Source organism: Aspergillus clavatus, genomic scaffold (assembly GCF_000002715.2).
Source record: "Aspergillus clavatus NRRL 1 1099423829799 genomic scaffold, whole genome shotgun sequence".
Classification (NCBI taxonomy): Eukaryota; Fungi; Ascomycota; class Eurotiomycetes; order Eurotiales; family Aspergillaceae; genus Aspergillus; species Aspergillus clavatus.
In genome coordinates, this window is record NW_001517100.1 from 119,614 (window position 1) to 139,489 (window position 19,876).

Consider the following 19,876-nt stretch of genomic DNA (forward strand, 5'->3'; position numbering starts at 1 on the left):
CAATGCGCAGGATATTGAAACATTTTCGGACGTTGACTGTTGTGATTGTCGCCTACGATTGGGCATCTCCTGATCTCTTCGTGGAAATTACGCCATGTTTACCATGGCTATCAGATCTTCGATGTAACTCTGTTTCTCCCCAAGACGATCCTCCGGAGCATCAACCTTGGTTTCCCTCAACATTGCCCCGATGGTGGATATTCCGGTCTGCGATAAAGCTGGAGACGGCATGCTGCTCCTCCGGTTAAGGTTGATCATTTGATGATCCACGTCGTGATCCTTGATGAAATAATCACCTTAAAGGTACTCCTAGATCAAGGCCTTTAGGGTAGCAATCAGTAACCTGCATCTCTCCAATAATCAGATTGCGCTCTACAGGTTTTGAGTTCAAGCAACTGGTGCCTCTTCTGTCGCAGGGCCGGAAGAAGTATCGCACTTACAGGAACCACTGTAAGGTATTTCCGTATTGTGCTTCGTGATCATACGAAACACCGACTGGAATATGATCGTCAAGATTGTGGCAGTGTATATTCATCGTGCTTGGCTTAAATCACACTTACCGTTTCTATTTCCGTTCCTTGGGAGCCTACTCCGTAGTAGTTTCATCTCTGATCGGCTAACTTGCGTGCTCTCTGATCTCTACATTGTTAGCAGGCACTTGGCAGTTTGGATCAAGCAGGACATTTCCTTGATCATAGGATACAGTACACCAAGTTTAGGAACCGCAACCTAGTTGAATGCCTCTCAGAATCCACCTTGGGAAGAGAAGAGTTCTGTTGCTGTGGATTTCTTCAATAGTTTATGCAAGAGGCATTTGGATTAAGTAGAGATTTGTCACTGATGCCTGAGGCAGAGAGACTCGTCATGTGGCTGCCTGATGCCATCTCGGTTCCTCTGAGATTTGGATATGTTCTGAGAAAGCAGTCCCAATTGTCAATGCACACTTTTACTCTCCGTATATCAATTCGATACTCTACACAGTACACCGGAATTATTCTATAGAGATTTGGGTCACAAGCGAATAGTAGCTCTCGCAGCTTGCTCACGTCAGACTGTCAGTACTATGATCGCCTCGAGTATTGCCGATCACCTATAAGGGGGCTGAGGAATTCATGTCGTAGCTCCGTACTTCAAATCTGTCGCGCTAGACTGACGCTGTTCTCAGCTCGGAACGAGACATTGATTCTTCAAAAACAGAACAAGGCTGTGAGATCTCTAAAAAGACCACTGGCTGCTCTTCAGAAAAAGTGATATAACGGGTAGCATCGCATCTCTTGGGGGGTTCACAAATCACGTCAGGAGGATTGGTGGTCGTCGTCGCTTGTTCTCGAAGAAGGCCGAAAGGATAGATCCCTATCTTGAATCTTGACAAGTTGTCCAGACCTACAAGATGAAGGTCTACTTCATTGGTATCCTACCACTCGTTCCTGGCCTCGTCCAAGCCGCTGGCTCTGCGGGCTGTGAGAAGCCGTTACCCAAGCATCACGGTGCTGGAGGGAGTTATCCAACAGATTTTACCACATCTGATGGCACAAAGCGATCCTATATCATCCATATACCGTCCAGCTATGACGTGAACCAAGCAGCACCACTCATTTTCTCTTTTCACGGGAGGTCGAAAACCGCAGAAAACCAGGAGGCTCTCTCGCAGTTCAGCAATGAAGAGTGGAATCCGAATGCGATCGCAGTTTATCCTCAGGGACTAGATGTACGTGTCTCACCCGTCCAACCCGCAATCAGGACACTTGGTCGTTAACAATGCGCATATAGAAACAATGGCAAGGGGATCCAGCCTCTTCCGGAGTCGACGACATCGCATTCACCATGGAGATGCTCGACCACTTCGAGCAGAGATACTGCATCGATTCATCGCGCGTATACGCCGCCGGTAAATCGAACGGCGGAGGCTTCACGGACCTTCTCGCCTGCGACGCAACCGCCTCCCGGCGCATTGCGGCATTCGCCCCTGTCTCGGGAGCCTACTATCAGGATGTATCCGAAGACGCCTGCGATGCGGAAACCGTGCCCATCGACTGCAGTCCAGGACGGAACCCTATCCCCGTCATCGAGTTCCACGGCACTGCCGATAAAACGATCCCATACGCTGGAGGCGGGAGGCGTGGGGAATGTCTACCCTCTGTACCACATTTTGTCCGAGAGTGGTCAAAGAGGGATGGCTTCGGCCTGCAGAATAAGACGACGAACTTCTATGATGGCAACGTCCAGAAATACCAGTACGGCCGTGGCAATGCCTTGGGCACTGTGACCCATTATCGGATCAAGGGGCTGGGTCATGATTGGCCTAGCGTCGCGCCGAACAGTGACAATCCGGATGGAACCTACCTCAATGCGACACCCATCATCATGGACTTCTTCGGTCGCTGGACATTGCCGTAGGTCAGACCACGGGTATTTGATGATACAAGCACTATCACGTCATATTAAATCATGCATTAGATTGTCGCTGATCTCTTCCCAAGTGAGAGTATGTGCAGAATCTGAGTAGTATCCATTGGTCTCATAATGATAAAACATACAGATCTGGATAATCCAACTGGTCCAGTTCACTAGAAGACAACCATGACCACCCACTTCACATGCTTTGCCCTTTCTCGTACACAAAGACGCCTTGCAAGGTCAGGGCCGCGTTCTCTATCCAGCTCTAGTCGGCCATGATTCCAAACAAAGGGGTCCCCTAACCCAACTCCGATAGCGTATAGATCAATACACATCATACCACACGCTGCATCATACATTGCTAAACCGGGACACGCAAAAACAAGATAATATTACAAGAGGAAGTGAAATGGTCGATCCTAGCGACCAATTCGTACCTATATGCATGACAGGGAGCACCATTAGAGAGCCCCCGTCCCACTTCAGCGCCGCCGTTTGCTTAGACGGTGCTCTTTGCCCTTCTTGGACTTCTTCTTTGATTTGTCTGGGGGCAGGACGAGTGGTTCATCCTTCATGTTCCATTCCATGAACCTCAGGAGGTAGTCATCAACATCACCGGGTAGCGGTTCGACATCCACGTGATCATCCGCACCATGGATTTGCGGCGTAGTAAGTAGCTGTGGTCCAGGTGTTTCCCCTTCATCAGGACCAGTGGACGATGGTGTTCCCGCCTGACCAGGGGTATGCGGGATGCTGCGGTCCCCAAAGTCATCCTCGTCCGCATGCTCCATCTCCTTCTGCGCGTTCTTGGCCGCGTCGATGTCCTCCTTGTCTTCTGCTTGCTCGAAAACCCGAGAAGCACTGGTACCTACGCGGTTGGACAGCACACGATCCATTGCAGCGCTAGCCTCGTCCTGACCTTCACGCAGTTCCTCGGTGTCGATCATGTCACGCATACCCAACTTGGTGAAATAGTCCGTTGTGAACTCGCCTTCCTGGATGACGACATCGTCCAGCAATCTCTTCTGGTTGGCCTTACGGAGAATGTTTGATTCGATAGTGTACTCCGAGACAAACCGATAGATATGGACATCTCGTGTTTGTCCTATACGGTGGCAGCGGTCTTGACATTGCTTGTCCATGGCTGGATTCCAGTCAAGGTCGTAGAAAATCACAGTGTCAGCGCCAGTCAGGTTGATTCCCAGGCCACCGGACCGGCTGGACAGGATGAACGCCAGAATACGATCGTCATTATTGAACCGGTCCGTGAGAATCTGGCGCTGCTCCACTTTGGTAGTACCATCCAATCTCAGATACCTGTGTCCATGGATATTGAGGAATTGCTCGAGAATATCGAGCATTTTTGTCATTTGGGTAAAAATCAAGGCTCGGTGACCACCAGCTTTGAGATCACGTAGCAACTTGTCCAGCCTCTGCAGTTTACCACAGTCGTACTGTAGCAGCCTCTTATCTGGAAACGCGATGGAAAGCCGCATCTGTGCCTCATGGAAAGGATCATAAGCAGGCAGACGCTCTTTATCTGTCAGATACCGCGTTTCTAAGGGTGTCAAAGCGGCTTCGGTGATACCAGAGGCAACTGCAGCTGGTGTCACGCAGGCGAATCGTTTCACGAACCCATCCATGGCTTGGGAGCGCTCTTCAATAGACAAGATCATTGATGCAAGAACGGAAGATCGGTTCGACAGCCATTCTGCCAGAGACCGCTTGTGAGGGGAGCCAGTTAAGGTCGGGTTCTGCTTGCTATCCGCCCTAAGGAACTCAATGAGACTAGTCCCATACACCGGTCGACGACCATGGCGTTTTGACTCAAAGTACAGGCACCGTTCCAATTCTGCCATTCGACTCTTTCTCGCCTCGTTTTCTAAGGCTTCAAGTGTACTCTGCACCGTCGATCCGTCAAAAGTCATTTGCCAATTGGTTCGCTTGTATTGACGTTCTCTGAGCATGTTGAAAGGACCGTAGGCCATAAGCCTGGTACTATCGTCCGCTAATCTTCGAGAAATATCTTCTCTCGAGATAGGGACCAGGTTCAGGAAATCCAAATCGAGTTTCGTAAGCGGATGTTCAAATAGCAGTCGTCGTCGGACCAGAAGCTCTTTGACCTCATATTCGGTCGCCACCGAGTGTGGCATGACAAACGACGTTGATATCTGTCGAGTTTCAAACAGATCTGGGTGATTGCAAACCTTCCGAAGCTGCATGAGACAGTTGATGATGGAGAGATAATTCCCAGACGCAAGAGTCTCCTTTGTTTGTGCCATGGACATGAACCCATCGTACAGAAATCTTTGTCGTTTCGAAAGTCTACAATAGACAACATGCTCGTACTTGGCAGGCATCTGTTTCTCCACATCGGCTTTGAGGCGACGAAGGATATAAGGACGCAGAACTGTATGGAGTTTGGTTACAACTCGCTTTGTCTCTTCATCCATGATCTCTCTGCCATGCTCCAATATCTGCTCCACGGGCCGCCGAAACCATTCGGAGAAGTTCCGGAGATCAGCAAATCCCTCAATGCCAGTCCCATCACCATCAGAAGGCATCAGGAAGAAGAGAAGCGACCATAGTTCCGTGAGATTGTTCTGGAGCGGTGTGCCTGTAAGAAGCAGCCGAGCGCGAGTCCTGAACGTAAGCAACGTTTGCCATTTCTGCGAGCGAAAGTTCTTGATGTTATGAGCTTCGTCAAGTACCATGTAATGCCAGTTTCTCCTCTTCAGAACCTGTTGATCCTGTAGGACCAGTTGGTAAGAAGTGATCAGTACATTCCAGCTCGTGTCATCCGTCCAACCCTTGCGCTTTTGCCTTCGCTCCTCTATGCTACCATAGTAAGTCATAATCTTGAAACCAGGGCACCACTTTTTGAATTCCATTTCCCAGTTGAGTATGACACTTGTTGGCACAACCACCAAATGTGGCCCCCAAACTTGATGTTCAACGGCCAAATGTGCAAGCAAGGCAATCGTCTGAATGGTCTTTCCAAGACCCATCTCATCCGCAAGGATGCCGTTGATCTGATTGTTGTAGAGCCCGGCAAGCCAATCCAATCCATAGTGTTGGTATTCTCGCAAAGTTCCTCGGAGGAGATGTGGTATTGGCGTCTTCAAGCCAGGAGTAGGCGATTCGAGTACCTGAGATGCCTTGTCTCCAGACGTTTCAAATGAAGAAACAGAATCGGGTTCAGAAGCTTTTGTCGCAAGAGTTCCAGGGGATACTTCACTAGATGCCTCTCCATTGTGACGAACTTCGTGCTCATCATGACTTATTACTGGGGAATGAGATGGAACGGGAACTATCTCGTTCGGTGTGTCAAGCACAGCGGAGTCATCAAGTGGAGTTGCCTCGGGCATGTCGGTATCGATAGCTTCGATTCGCTTCGAATGCTCTTCGTAGATGGTGTCACTCGCGGAAGTTACGACTGTTTCCTTTTGAATTGATGCAGGATTTGACGGGCCGTTCGGAACCAGAGAGACTTCGTCAGGATCCTCCAACTCTTCATCCTCGTCATCTTCAACTGAATCAGATCGTTCATCCTCATCAAGAAGAACCTCTCCTTCGTAGACACCATCGGCTGCGAACTCATCGCCCTCATCATCAGCATGATCCATGTCATTCACTCTGAGATCTTTTCCCGCAAAGAAACCCAGTAACCCCGGTCCATCATCGCTTTCAGCATCCGATCCAGCGTCATCGGAGCTCCTGTCCTCATCACTCTCGCCCATATCATCATCCATATCAGTCGATTCTTCGTCACTGTCATCTAAGAGCATCGGGTCGACTTCTTCGAGGTCTACCGGCTCTAGCGCAGCATCCCCTTCTGATTCATCTGCCCCGATTATTTGAATTTCGTGCATATGATCTGTATTCCTGGAAGATGTCGTATCGTCTGAGGCGACAGATTCGCCGTCTGATATGGCGTCTGGAAGATCGGCATATTTTAAGCGAAGTTCCTCTGCTGTTAAGCCTTCATCACCATCAACATCGTTGTCATCCTCGGATTCCGAATCCGTAGAAGACATATTATTCTCATCCTCATCCTCAACACTTGAACTGTCATCTGTTTCAGAGTCCTCGGCATCCGTAGAGTCAGGGACGTCGCTTCCGTTCTCGCCCAGTATTTCTAAGCGTCGCTTCTCGAACAACATAGTCGATTGCTTGATTGCACGATCAAGGGCGCGTTGATCCTCCACCTTTCTCTCCTCTTCCCAGCGTGCTAAACGCATTCGATCCACCTCTGCACGAGCTAAGTCGAACATTCTCTGAAGGTCCTTGGCCAGTTGCTTGCGCTTCCCGCGCATCTCTTCTTGCTGCTCTCTGAGGATATCTTCCGGTCGCTTGTTACGTTTCCTCCACGCGTCGGCACACCACTGAGCAAAGAGTCTCGCCGTGTTGCGATGGCGCCGATGTTCCTGATCAAGCAACTTCTTGAAGTACAGAGCATGCGCAACGAGATGGTCTTGATGCGAGTACTGATGGGATGGTTCCTCCTGTTGTTCAGGCAAATATGCGGAGCATACAGTCGGGCTCAAAAGACCGCCAGGTTCGGTTGCCTCTACCACCCGAAGTCTTTTTCGAGCTTCCTCAAGTGCTTCGTCTGACGTGAGGATAGCGTCGTCGTCAACTTTTCTTCCCTCACGATCAAGCCAGTCTTTGAAAGAAGCGTATTTCCGGGGTGGCAGTACATGGGAAGGATGTTGCACCCCAATGAAAGGCTTCTTCACTTTGATTCGCAGTCTTGGCACACGCGGGCCTTGTCCTTCTCCAGGCTCTATTTCATTGCCACCAATGCCATTAAGCTCCTCCGTGCCGTTTACCAGTATGGGAGTCGCGGTTGAAGCGGATCGACTGGGGCGAGACTTCTTGGAACAAAGACCATTGGAGCTGACGTTGAATGAGGGCAGGAGAGAGGCCGAAGCACCGGAACTTTGCGACCTCGTTCGCGCATTAGCCTGCTTGGGCGCTGGCGATTGTGAGACGCGAGACCGCCTGTTATTCGCTCCCCTTATATTTGCACTCATCGGCGATCCATTGCTTGTATTGCCACTTATGTGCCTGCTATTTATCTCCGATTGTGACGCGCTCGTGGAAAGTGGCGACGACGCGACAGCCTTCCCACCGCCGAACCTATTCTTGCCAACAGAGTGTTTTTGAGCTGCGCGTGTATGCCTCTTGTCCGACGGGGGCTGAAACTCGAGGGGAATCGCGTTGACTCGGGAGGATCTCCGCCTTCCATCTTGAAGGAACGAAGTCGGCCCATCGGCACCTGCCTTCTTCCATGGCGGCGATGGTGGTCGCGGTGTCAAGCGGCGCGCACTGCCGGGTCCTGCGAGTTTTCGCCTTTTGGAAGGAGGTCCCTCGGAAAGGTCAGTTAGAAGCTCATTCTCCTTGGCTTCGGAAGGGACCAATTCGCGATTCGCGGGATCCGGTGTTTGCTCGACCGCAGGAGATTCAGATGGCTTTTCTTCTATGTCTGGCGTCACGCGTTCATCGTTGTGGTGGGATATACCGTTCGAGCTGCCGTCTTGCATGTCTTGTTACCACAGATAACAGGGGCCCTCTTCACGGCTGACCCCAGTTTTCCCAACGAGGACGCAGTCGGATGGAACAAATGTAGCATCAATAAATAGGTATAAATTGATAGAGATGCCACAGAAAGTTTGGCATAGTTATCGGCTCAATAGCGTGTCTGGTGGTTGAAAAAGCTCTTTGATCAACACTTTGCGTGAAGGAGTGGTTTTTTCATCCTGTGACGAGGAGTACGGGGAGACGTGTATGTAAGCGCGCCCGCCGCACCTCTGGTATCTGGCCTGTGGACGCTGGTGCCTGAGGCGGTAAGGCTCGATTTCCGGAGTGCTCTGCTTTCCGCAAACCTCCAATAATCACTCCGAACCCCGTCATTGGCACTTGCACGTCCTTCGAGTGAGCCTCCTCGCCCTCGCTTTGCTCATACCTCCAAAATTTCGCTACAATTGCGGTGGAACTGTAAGTGATCAGTTCTCGAGCTATTATATTTTGCGTTAAGGTTCTTGTTCCATCGCTAACAGCCCCGAATAGATGCTGTCCTCGCGCATTTTGACCCGGCGCCTGCCACAGGTTGCTGCTCGATTCAACGCCCCCCGCGCCCCGTTCTCGCAAGTCCGAAGCCTTGCAGCTGCTGAGCTTGACGATCCTTTGCAGGTAGGATGCGAAGTTGTCCCCTAATTGCTCCACCTTCCGTCAATTGACTTTCTCGCGTCATATGCAGAACGGTGGCTACCAGAATCCTCCCCGCCAGAAGCGTGCTTTCAGAGATCCCTACGGCGACTGGTGGGACAAGCAGGAGAAGAGGAACTTTGGCGAGCCTGTTCACGAAGAGAACGAAATTTTAGGTGTCTTCAGTCCCGAGCAATACACCCATGTCACATCCCGCAAGGCCTTGTTCCAAATCGGAGCCTTTGTCGTAACCTTCCTGGGATTCTGCGGTGTTGTGAGCCTTTACTACCCTGACAAGCCGAGTGCTCCCAGAACCTTCCCAGGCGGCTTGGAGAAGGAGCTTGGAGGCGCGCATGCCCTTCCGGTACGTCCATTACGATTTTTATACCCCGTGTTCTCGGTGTTGTCATAAATCCAATATACTGACGTTCCTCTCTAGGTTGGCAAGTCCAGTGAGGACTCTTTGTAGGGCTTTGATCTTTATGTCGTGTAAATAAATATAGTACGGTTTTTCTCTCGTGGTTTCAATTCAAAACATTCGATTTTCGATTCGTCTTGACACCGTGGATTGTTCTTCTGAACATCAGGTGTTTCTCAGCCGAATATCCGTCCATCGTACTATCTCTTGTGTGTGATATACGATATATGACATACATCCCCTGCTACATATGGCATAGGAGGACCAGCTCCGGGGTCACATCTTGAACAAAGGTGATATCGAACAAAACGGGCTCATGCACTGCTTAAACTCCCCATCTGCGCCTTTTACCTAAAGATACTGCGGCAAGTTTCTCTGTTCTCAAAGGGGGCGTTGGAAAATATGAAACACAAATCAACACCAACCCGATTGGGCAGTCATGGTAGCGAAAGTCAGGCATCTCAGTGCAGTCCGTGTACAATACACCTACGCGAGATAATTCGTACTCCCAAAAAAAAAAAAAGAAAGAAAAGGTAGAATAGATCAATGACTTGTTGATCTAGTTACTCTTTCATCCAGGCCGGCGATTTGCTGTGGTGTGACATCTTTAGGTTGAACTACGTCAGTTCATCGGGGAAGCTTTTATGTGTTTCAAGTGCAACAAAAACACCCGCCCGCACCCCTTTCTATCTCAACCAACAGCATCCCTCAAGGGTTAAGGCTTCGCGCTCATCTCATATCTCTACTTCTGCAATCGCAGGGACATATTTTGATTCCAGATTTTCTCACGATTGAGCGCACGGTGCCTCCTCCCTTGTTTACTCGCGAACCTTTTACCCATGGTCCCGCACTCCACATCCACCCCTCTTGTTGAGCGCCTCTAAATTTGGAGAGATAGAGGGAAAGGAAGAGAGATTGAGAGAGTTTCCTCATGTCGACTTCATCAACGCAGTCCCGAGGCATCAACCGACGGATCAACAGTATACAGCAAGATGTCCGACATTCGCGCAATCTCTCTGCGTCTCGGAGACGTCTCGTCAACTCTTCAACAGCGTACAGCTATGCCCTTCGCGTCGCCTATCTCACCTATTTGCTGAATCCCCGTTCTCGTCGCGTACACAATGTGCCGGCTCCTCACCAGCAGCGCCCAAAACGGGCGTCAACCTCCTTCCACGATTTGATGAGTGATTTCTCGCTTGTGAGAGATTCGAAGAGCACGAGGTTCCCTAGCGGTTTCGTATCCGAACTTGAAAAAAGGTTGACGGGGGTTTTGATGGGAAAAGAGAAAAGGAAGGAATATCAAGATCACCTGGTTGTGAGGACATTTGCCGCCTTCCTCAACACTTTGAAAGACCAATCGTTCAAAAAGCGAATGGAGAAAGATCGCCGAGCCGAAGACTTAGTCCTTATATTCTACTCGAACGCGACAAAAGAGCTGAGCAAAGGGAAAGATTCAGATGACGACAGTTGGAAGTTGATGGTGGACAGACACGTCGCTCTTTTCGTTCGATTATTTGCACTTATCCTAAAGACTCATGATTGGGACAAGGATCGACCCGAATTAGCGAACAGATTATCGGTTCTGGAAAACAAACTTCTTTCCCATGATAACGATCTTATGCAAGCCGGCGGCTCAACAACAGCAGTTGAGACTACGACTTCTCTCAGCTACGATGTTAAGGACATGCCCCTCGTGCAACATGTTGCAAAGATATTCAGCATCAGCACGCACCAGGTCCAGTCCGACATCGATAAGAATAGAGGTGTGTGGACTGCGAAAGCGGCTCTTCAGGACCTGAAAACATACCAAGCCCACCTGAACCTCCAGACCCGGAAGACGCTGGCTAAAGAAGACTTCGACAATGAGGAAGCATTCGAACACTGGAAAAAGAGTGAAGGCCCGGATCTGTCCCAGCTGATGCTGGCCCTTGTACAATCCAATCCAGAGCTTGCCAGAAGTACTCCAGGAGGCGCGCTTCCGCAGTTCAACGCCAACGCTGGTGACCTGGGCAACGATACAGGCGCTGGAACGCTTTCAAGGGTGTCCTCTGACAGGCCGATTTCTTACGTTATTGACCAACCAGTAGACCTGAGCTCTTTGTCACTTAGTGACGATGCAATTGACAATTCGGATGAATCTGACACATACACGTTCATTCCCTCGGATCCACGGTCAATGTACAAGTTCATTATGGCTCAGACCTTGAGCCATGATCTCAAAGACCGCGATATTGAAGCAACGCAAGCTACCTCTGAGATCCCATCAATGAAACTTCTCTCAAAACAGTCAACCGAACTGTTGAACGAAATATGTCTTCGCTGGCGAATACCCCATTTCTCTAGAGTTGTTTTGTTCTTGGACACGATAAGGGCAAAGTTTGTGGACAACGAGATTGACCTTGATACTCTCGATTCTGCCTTCACATTTATCAAAGAGACCCCTCCGTCAGAAGGAAAGAAAAGACACAGTTTCATGGCTTCCGTTGTATTTGACAGGAGCAAATGGACAATTCAGGATCTTCTAGTGATGCAACAATTACTTTCCTCCCTCCATGAGGCATTACTTCGGGAGTTGTACGACGTAATGATGGATTGTTTCGAAGCAAAGCCTCGGCCAATTGGCCCAGTCATGTACGTTTTGGAGCATCACATCCAGCTCGATCCCAATTATACAGAGGACTTGGAAGATATCGATCGTTTCCGCTCGTATGTGCGTGATGGTTTGGCGCAAAAGGCGACTGAAAGGTACCAAGAACTTCTCGGACAGATTGTTCCGGTTGAATCTGAAACATGGGAGCCGAGCCACATCATTCAGCTTAGCGATGCCATCATGAAGCTAGCGCAAAAGATTCGAAAACGCTATCGAAACAATCCAGAAATCATGGGGTAAGTCTGGAGCCATCGTACGATCAGGCTATCCTATCTTCGTGACTGACTAGTCTAGTGTGAATCCATACAATATTCTCCTTACAAATGTCCTTCCCATATTCGCCGAAGATGCCCACGAGATGGTGGTTAGAATCATCGAGCAGGCCAAATTGAGGGGAGAAGATGTTGAATTAGAAGATGGTTTTGATCTGTACAAGCAATTGACAGCTACACGTCGACTCTTTGTGGAGGCTCTACCTGAGTAAGATCCTCACCACTCACTTTGATACTTTCGGTACTAACTTCCATAGCGCCTCTTTCCCATTCCACGTGGAAAATCTTCTGGAGGGCTTTGTCTGGCGCTGGATTCGCCTGACTGATCAGAAGATCATGGAATGGGTGGAACAGGCAGTTAGGCAAGACGTTTTTACTGTCCGAGCTGACGATTTGACAGACGTGGTTCCTGAGGACAATAGGCACAGCGTATCTGTTATTGATATATTTCGCTCATTTAATCAAGTGATTGAGCAAATGATACAACTCGAGTGGGATGATGATTTGCAGTATGCCAAGTTCATGACTGCACTCTCGAAATCTATTGGGACAGGTGTTGCAAAATATTGCGAATCATTGGAGCAAATGTTTTCCAGGGAGATGGACCGACTTTCCCCTGATCAAGAGGCGGCTATGAACCAGACTACTCAGGAAAGGATCATGCAAATGGCGAAGGAAGCATGGGCGAGCAAGGAAAAGATTGAGCCATTCCAATTCTTCCCTGAGGTAAGTCTAGCGGAGTAGACTGACAGGCTTGTTGTTCTGACGATCTATAGTCTTTGGTCAAACTCAACAATGTTGAATACGCTCTCTCTCAGCTCGATAAACTGGAGCATGAGATCAATGTCGACGGGTGTGCCGAAGTGATTGCGCAACATGCACCTCCACAGCTGCAGAGGATCCGCAAATCGACGACATATGTATTCACTATCAAGGTTGTGGAAGCTGAAGATTTGAAAGCTTGCGATATGAACGGCGGCAGTGATCCTTACGTTGTTCTAACTGATGAATATCAGAAGCGAATTGCGAAGACTCGTATTATCTATAACAACCTCAATCCCAGATGGGATGATGCTGTTGATATAACCACTCAGGGTCCTCTCAACATCATTGCAACCATTTGGGATTGGGATGCCGTGGGTGACCACGATTATGTTGGCCGTACTTCCATCAAACTTGACCCAGCTCATTTCAGTGACTTTCTCCCTAGGGAGTATTGGCTGGATCTGGATACCCAAGGCAGACTATTACTTCGTGTCAGTATGGAGGGGGAGCGTGATGATATCCAATTCTACTTTGGCAAAGCCTTTCGAACGCTGAAGCGCACTGAAAGAGATATGACTCGCAAGATTACGGAGAAGGTGAGTGATCCGTCAAGGATATATTGACTGAAGTCTTGGAAACTTACGATCCCTGCCAGCTTTCTGCGTACATCAGCCATTGCTTATCACGTCGAACTCTCAAATCCTTGTTGTCCCGGGGACTAAGCATATCAAGCGTGTCTAACTTCCTCAGCCGAAATCGTCCTCAGGGTACTACAACAACCCCTTCAGCTATAGAAGTGGAAAATGCGCTCAAGCCACTTTTTGACTACTTCAATGATAATTTTGCAATCATGAACAAGACACTCACATCCGAGGCAATGAAGATGGTTATGGCGCGCTTATGGAAGGAAGTCCTTGCCACCATCGAAAGTTTGCTCGTGCCTCCGTTGTCGGACAAACCCTCTCATCAAAAACCACTTACGATGCAGGAAGTCGATATTGTCTCTCGCTGGCTTGTACTCCTTCTCAATTTCTTCCATGCTGTTGATGAGGAAACCGGCGAAGCCCACGGTGTCTCTCTCGACATTCTCAAGTCGCCCAAGTACCATGAGATCCAAACTTTGAACTTTTTCTACTTTGAGCCCACGGAAAGCCTCATCCGCACCTCTGAGCGCATGGCATCAGCGACGATATCCCGGCAGCAAGCCAACAAGAACCGAGTATCTGCGCCGCCACACATCGGAACTAGTGGAACGGGCAGTATCCTTGGCCTCCCCAGCGCACGGCGAGCTAAGAGTATCATGCTGTCACGGAACCTAGGGACAATGAAGAAGATGAAAGAGGAGAAGTGGCGGGAGGCGCAAGCAGAGCCAAATGATGATATGATCCTGCGCATCCTACGCATGAGACCCGAAGCAGCTGGATATCTGCGTGATCGAAGCCGTCAAAAGGAAAGGCTTGCCGCTGCAGCTGCTGCAGATGCCATTGTGAAACAGAGTCTCATGGCTGGAGTCGGGGGAAGGATGACGGGAATTCTTGGACGAAGATGATTTAGGTGGGGGGGGTTGGTAGCATGGTAATTATTGAGTGCCGGATTCTGCTTCTTCTCGTCGTTGTTATTGTGAACTGCATTCTAGCATCATTTGCCTACCTGATGTTCATGATTCCCAACTCTTGTTCACTTGGCGAGTTTCAGACATTTCTGTTTTTGCGGGGTTGACGCTAGACGATAATCAGATAATGAGATATTGATTATTTTACTTCCTTACGCACGGCATTTGATATAATCCATACGGCGAGTTTGTAGGGGTCTATATAGTTGAAGCTCCTTGATATTTTGCTCCAGACATATCTATGTATAACAGTTTCGTCTCATTTGAATGGGGTCGCAGATTACTCCAGAGCAATGCACTCAATCTCAACAGGCACGCCCTTGGGGAGCTGAGCAACAGCAACGCAGCTACGGGCAGGCTTGTGAGTGAAGAACTTCTCGTAGGTAGCGTTCATCTCAGCGAAGTTGGCCATATCCGTGAGGAAGACCTATAGGCAACACACCCCCAAACAGTCAGCAACAGCATCCACACATCAGGCACCTATCAATCTCATCCTTTCACTCCGGGGAAAAACCACGGCAGGTAGCAACGCACATTGACCTTGACGACCTTGGAGACGGTGGATCCGGCAGCATCCAGGATGGCCTTGATGTTGTTGCAGCAGACCTGGGTCTTGTCGCCGATGTTGCCCTCGACGAGGTTACCGCTGGCGTCGGCGGGTATCTGGCCGGAGATGAAGAGCTGGCCGTTGGCGCGGATGGCCTGGGACTGTGGGTGTTGGGGGGCTGCGCGTCAGTACTGCTTGTGATCTCGCTGGATGGTATGCGGAGGCTGCGGGGTGTCGACTTACGTATGGGCCGGCAGCTATTGTCGAGAGCATTGTGTTAGCAGACGTTCTTCGCATTGGGGGTCTTGTCGCCGGTATCGGGGGGAAGCTGCAACTTACGAGGGCAGGCGTCCTTTGCGAAGATGGGGGTCATGCCAGACATGTTGACTGTTTGCCGGTAGGGGATAGATCGACTAATGTTTGAAGCGAGGAACTCAGAAGAAGTGAGAGATAAAGGGCGCGATACGAACGAGAACCGGGAGAGGGAGAGAAGACGAGAGCTGCTTTTAAGCATGAGGGGTGGAGGGGTTGTGTAAAGATTAGCTCTATCTATTATTCCGCGGGAAAGCTGGTTGGTGATGCTGTCGTTTCCCCCACCAAGAGATTCCCCACCAAATGTCATGAAAGCTGGGCGGCGATTCCCGAGTCTGAAGTAGATATTTATATAGGGCGATGTTTACTAGTCTGCTTTGTATGTATGCCTATCTTGGTTGAGCACTGGAAGGTTCTGTCCTCACTGGCTGAAAATTGGCAGAAAATACTAAGGTGGCTAAGCTAAGTGACACATACTATATACAAATCATCACAAACAATTCATTTCTTCGTCATAAGTAACAGGGTCTAGGGTTTCAAAACGTATGGTGACTGCCATCATGTCGTTGTAGGCTTATGTACACCCAGATTGCCTAATTGCTGGAGAAAAGCCGCAGTCTGTTCAGGAGAGAATCCAAAAAACACCGGCCCGTTGAAGACGATATTAGCGGACGAGTTCGTGGCTCTGCCATTCTGGACTTGATCGTCTGCATCGTCCTGGTGACTAGGCCGGATGGTATCTCCGACTTCATCCTTATGGAATTCATCGCGAATGGTCTCGGTTTCGGGATCAGGCGCCGGTTCGTTCACCTGGGGGGCACCATGGCCAAAAGGACACCGACCAGTCCTCTGACCGGCGGGTGGGAGTGCCATGTGGTCAGGGATGTGGTCAACAGCGTCCACTCCAGCAGGATGGTCAGACGGTCTGTCTGACGACAGGCGAATGGAGACTGAGACCGGGGCAGGCGGCGGCGAAGGCGTAGCAGATGGGAAAGGCTGTGTAGCAGGAACATGGATCCCCCAAGGCCTGCTCGGGGACTCTCCAACGCGGACTTCACGTAGCGGACGGTCAAACCGACCTTTCCTGTCATCTTCATCGTTTATATCCACTTGTTCCTCGTTTTCATCTCCGTCCTCCTCTTTGGCAGATTCGGGTGTTTCAGACCCGGGTGATTTCATCCCAACGCCCTCCGCCCATTTCTCGACCCGTTCAACAGAGGAGGTAGACGAAGGGGCACCATCCTGACTGTGGCCTGGCAGGAATGCTTGGTGTTTCGCTGACAGGCCTCGAATCATATTGATAAGACTACCATATTTGGAGTCGAGTAGCCGCATCGTTTGCTCGTCTCTCTGGTACCGTTGTACACAGACCGCATGGCTCCGCGGAATCTCATGCTTGTGTCTCTCGACATAGTCGGCGATTTCCTCCGGACTGTGCTGGTCCATGAATCTGATGGGGCATCTGGAAACGGGACAGTGCGTTGCACCGGATTTCGCAGATGTAGTTAAACTAGAACGTCTATCACTCTGTTCGGCTTTGATGGGATCAAGGTCTTTGAGCCCACACGTGTCACCGTTTTGAGTTGCAAGGGCTTCCTCTAACCCATTAGGCTCCCCGTTTTCAAGGGGTTTATTGTTGGGCTTCACAAAGGGACAACGCAAATCTCCGTGCGTGCCCTTCGTGGTGAAGTCTTTCTCTAACTGACCCGGTAAACCAGCTCTCGTCGCAACGTAACATGAGTTGAGGTCAGAGAGCTGGTTGTCTTCTTGCGGGTGGTTTATTGATCTGCAGCACTCAAGCCCTTCTGTTATAGCGGCGAGTGCCCCTTTTCCTACGTTTCCGGACTCTGCGAGTGCGTTGACTACATCCAAGGGGTTTAGGGATTGGTTATGGAGGGAATCGAACTCGGAATGATGACCAAGTATCTTCTCTGAGATAATCTTGGTGCGGGTATTGGGCCCAGTGGGAAGTTGATGTGCGAGTTTCAGATACTAAATTGTAGACGTCAGCACGACTGTATTCTGCAGTGCTACAGAAATTGACACAAATATGTGAAGTCTCATCAGATAATACATGACTGTATCCGTCACCGCCGCAGATGCGACTCCTGATCTAGAGCTAATCATTTTCTCTCATCACATGAGACATGGGGAGAACACCGAGTGGGGAAATGTTGAGAAGGGAGGAGTGGAATTTACCTCATCGTGTGCATATTTCAGCCTCTGTTGTAGCAATCTTTCCTTGCAGCCAAGTTGTTGGATGGAAAGCAAAAGAGCTTCAAGAGCCCGAGCTAAGGTTCGAAGCTGCAGGTCCGGCTGCGTTTCATTGACAACGGGAGCTGGAGACATCTTGCTCTGCAGTGTATAATTACTCAGTGGGTAAGAAAGTACAACACATCTGTTGGTTTCATATGGCACATTCTGCTGGACGCAGAAGCGCAGGTGTGAAGAAAAGAGAACAGAAGAAGAAGAGACAATCGGGTGTGGTTTTTGTACTGCTGCCTGAAGCCGTTTAGCGCCAACCCAAGCGAGGTGGTCCGTGCTCCGTGTCACGTGATATGTACATATACCAAATGATGGCCCGTTTGGGACCGCCGTATGCGACATCCGGGTTCTTGGCTGGAATACTTGTATATATCAGATGGTAATGGTGGGAGTCTAGTTTCGTGTGTTGTTAGAAGGGGGTGTTGGTGGAATGTACGATTGGTCAGAGATTTGATTATGGTTGCTGGTGTTCGTCCCTGGTGTAGACTTGGTGGTGGCGGCCGTGGGATGGACATTGGCCTAGTTATTGACTGTTCATCTTGTTTCCATAGTGCCTAGGCATGCCACCCGGGACTGTTGGCATTGAGTACTTACTATGAGTTTGTCGCGAGGTGGATGTTCGGGCGGCCTTTGTATGCCAACTCTTGTTTGAGTTGGGTTGAAATAGCTTGCTGATATGAGTTTAACCTTATAGCTCCCTGTCGCTTTCTCGGTGGATCGGTATGTTACTTGCCATGCGTAGGTGGGTGTATGGGTATGGGTTGAGGTGATGACTGCAGTAGTAGGCAGGGGCATTCGATATGTATATCTGTTCCATATACACACATGGGGACGAGGAAAAGATATATTATTCGGGCATTGGTCGTATGGCGGCAACAAACAGACCATTAAGTAGGAATTCATATCATTGTGACTGGTTGACTGTATCAGTGACTTTCGGGTTATAATACTACATATTAGCCACCGAGTATATATAATAATACAAAGACATACAGAGAAACTCAAACTCCTCATTCTCCAGACTGATAATCAAACTGCTAACCGGTCGACAAGTTGGACCAAGCAGTTAACCTTGGCATATCTAACAAAATATGCAAGGTCTCGTCATTAAAGCGGCAGCCGGGCTAGCTCAATCGGTAGAGCGTGAGACTCTTAATCTCAAGGTTGCGGGTTCGACCCCCGCGTTCAGCTTTCTTTTTTACTTTTTTTTTTACCCCCCTCCACAGCTAAGGACATCACTCATATCATTTGATTCTTGGATGATGCAATATTGCAGCATCCCCCATAAAGATTGCAGGTGTGACTGAAGGGTTGATACTAGTTTCGACAAACTGATCCGTGATTGCCACCAATGTTCTCTGTTCTATAGGCATAGATCGTATATAATTTCTTGAGTAGACAAGAAGAAAGAAAATAGCACGCGGAAAAATTGAGAGAGACCTACAAGAGATGATATTCATTTGTCAGAAGTTTCCGGATATGTGCATAGCCTGATAATACCATAATCCCTGCGTCTTATCACTAAAGCAGCCGCCGGGCTAGCTCAATCGGTAGAGCGTGAGACTCTTAATCTCAAGGTTGCGGGTTCGACCCCCGCGTTCGGCTGACTTTTTTATTTCGATTTTTCTTGTAGATCGAACTGGAGTTTTTTTCTTTTGTTTTCCATATGCCAGGTACACATGGGAAATATCCATGCCCGGAAATATCCATGCCCGTAGCCATGCATTGGATACATCCATCGGTCTCAACGGTATGACTCTATTTCTGAACTAATGGCCATCTCACCGCATCTCCATGCGGGCTTCATGGTACACGTTATTCCCTCAGAACCAAGGAAAACCCTACTACTTCCAGGGTACTTGCAAGTGACCCTTGGATTCACACCTCTTCAATCTGCAAACTCCCTGCTCGTCATACATCCCCGAATTTTGCACCATTGATCCCCATCGGTCAACCGTTTCGTTGGTTAGATCACTCTGATCGATTGTCGGTGACACAATAATGCTTAGGAGCGGTAACAGCTGGCGGCCATCGCATCCGCGTGTACGCCACACATGAGTAGCGTACATCAGATTCGAGACTGCAGGATGGCTGCAGCCGCTGCAGGGCGGGGGGACGGGTGTAAAACAGTAAGATCAATCATCAAACACACGAAAGAAAGCCACACAGGTCTGTAGGCAACTACTAGGTATGTGCTCGAGAGAATAGGCTCCGGCTGCTAGGGAACCGTGTGCGCTCTGCAGTCTGCAGGCTGAGCGGAAGCTCGGGGACGGGTTGAATGTAATTTTACTCTTCTGATGGAGTCGTTAGCCGATGGGATTGTTCATCTTGTCAAATAATAATTCACCACACGCAGTATCTGAATTGTATGTGCTATTCGCTTATCGGCCAGTAGGCAGGGATGGGGTCGGGGTGCAGACTCTACAGT

General features: G+C 49.4%; 6 protein-coding genes and 2 non-coding genes across 8 annotated transcripts, besides 1 other annotated feature; 5 read left to right on the forward strand and 3 right to left on the reverse strand.

Moving 5' to 3' along the window:
* Nucleotides 1-1,390: 1,390 nt before the first annotated feature.
* ACLA_065130 (alpha/beta hydrolase family esterase) lies at nt 1,391-2,397 on the forward strand (the record flags this gene model as incomplete). Its single annotated transcript, XM_001272306.1, has 2 exons — nt 1,391-1,708; nt 1,771-2,397. 2 exons carry the CDS (start codon nt 1,391-1,393, stop codon nt 2,395-2,397), a joined length of 945 nt encoding a protein of 314 aa, XP_001272307.1.
* Nucleotides 2,398-2,879: 482 nt separating this feature from the next.
* On the reverse strand, nt 2,880-7,943 carry swr1 (putative SNF2 family helicase/ATPase (Swr1); the record flags this gene model as incomplete). Its single annotated transcript, XM_001272307.1, has 1 exon — nt 2,880-7,943. One exon carries the CDS (start codon nt 7,941-7,943, stop codon nt 2,880-2,882), a length of 5,064 nt encoding a protein of 1,687 aa, XP_001272308.1.
* Nucleotides 7,944-8,469: 526 nt separating this feature from the next.
* Nucleotides 8,470-9,076, forward strand: ACLA_065150 (uncharacterized protein; the record flags this gene model as incomplete). The annotated part of the gene is made up of 3 exons (XM_001272308.1): nt 8,470-8,592; nt 8,660-8,971; nt 9,047-9,076. 3 exons carry the CDS (start codon nt 8,470-8,472, stop codon nt 9,074-9,076), a joined length of 465 nt encoding a protein of 154 aa, XP_001272309.1.
* Nucleotides 9,077-9,956: 880 nt separating this feature from the next.
* On the forward strand, nt 9,957-14,261 carry ACLA_065160 (C2 domain protein; the record flags this gene model as incomplete). Its single annotated transcript, XM_001272309.1, has 5 exons — nt 9,957-11,911; nt 11,970-12,155; nt 12,205-12,673; nt 12,724-13,308; nt 13,368-14,261. The coding sequence occupies 5 exons, from the start codon at nt 9,957-9,959 to the stop codon at nt 14,259-14,261; spliced, it is 4,089 nt and encodes a 1,362-aa protein (XP_001272310.1).
* A 343-nt stretch (nt 14,262-14,604) lies between these two features.
* Nucleotides 14,605-15,253, reverse strand: ACLA_065170 (putative L-PSP endoribonuclease family protein (Hmf1); the record flags this gene model as incomplete). The annotated part of the gene is made up of 3 exons (XM_001272310.1): nt 14,605-14,751; nt 14,859-15,049; nt 15,211-15,253. The coding sequence occupies 3 exons, from the start codon at nt 15,251-15,253 to the stop codon at nt 14,605-14,607; spliced, it is 381 nt and encodes a 126-aa protein (XP_001272311.1).
* Nucleotides 15,254-15,741: 488 nt separating this feature from the next.
* ACLA_065180 (uncharacterized protein) lies at nt 15,742-17,532 on the reverse strand (the record flags this gene model as incomplete). Its single annotated transcript, XM_001272311.1, has 2 exons — nt 15,742-17,175; nt 17,383-17,532. 2 exons carry the CDS (start codon nt 17,530-17,532, stop codon nt 15,742-15,744), a joined length of 1,584 nt encoding a protein of 527 aa, XP_001272312.1.
* Nucleotides 17,533-18,566: 1,034 nt separating this feature from the next.
* On the forward strand, nt 18,567-18,639 carry ACLA_065190. The gene has a single exon. It is a non-coding gene; the product is annotated as a tRNA-Lys (tRNA).
* A 341-nt stretch (nt 18,640-18,980) lies between these two features.
* On the forward strand, nt 18,981-19,053 carry ACLA_065200. The gene has a single exon. It is a non-coding gene; the product is annotated as a tRNA-Lys (tRNA).
* A 77-nt stretch (nt 19,054-19,130) lies between these two features.
* Nucleotides 19,131-19,162: a microsatellite.
* Nucleotides 19,163-19,876: the final 714 nt, after the last annotated feature.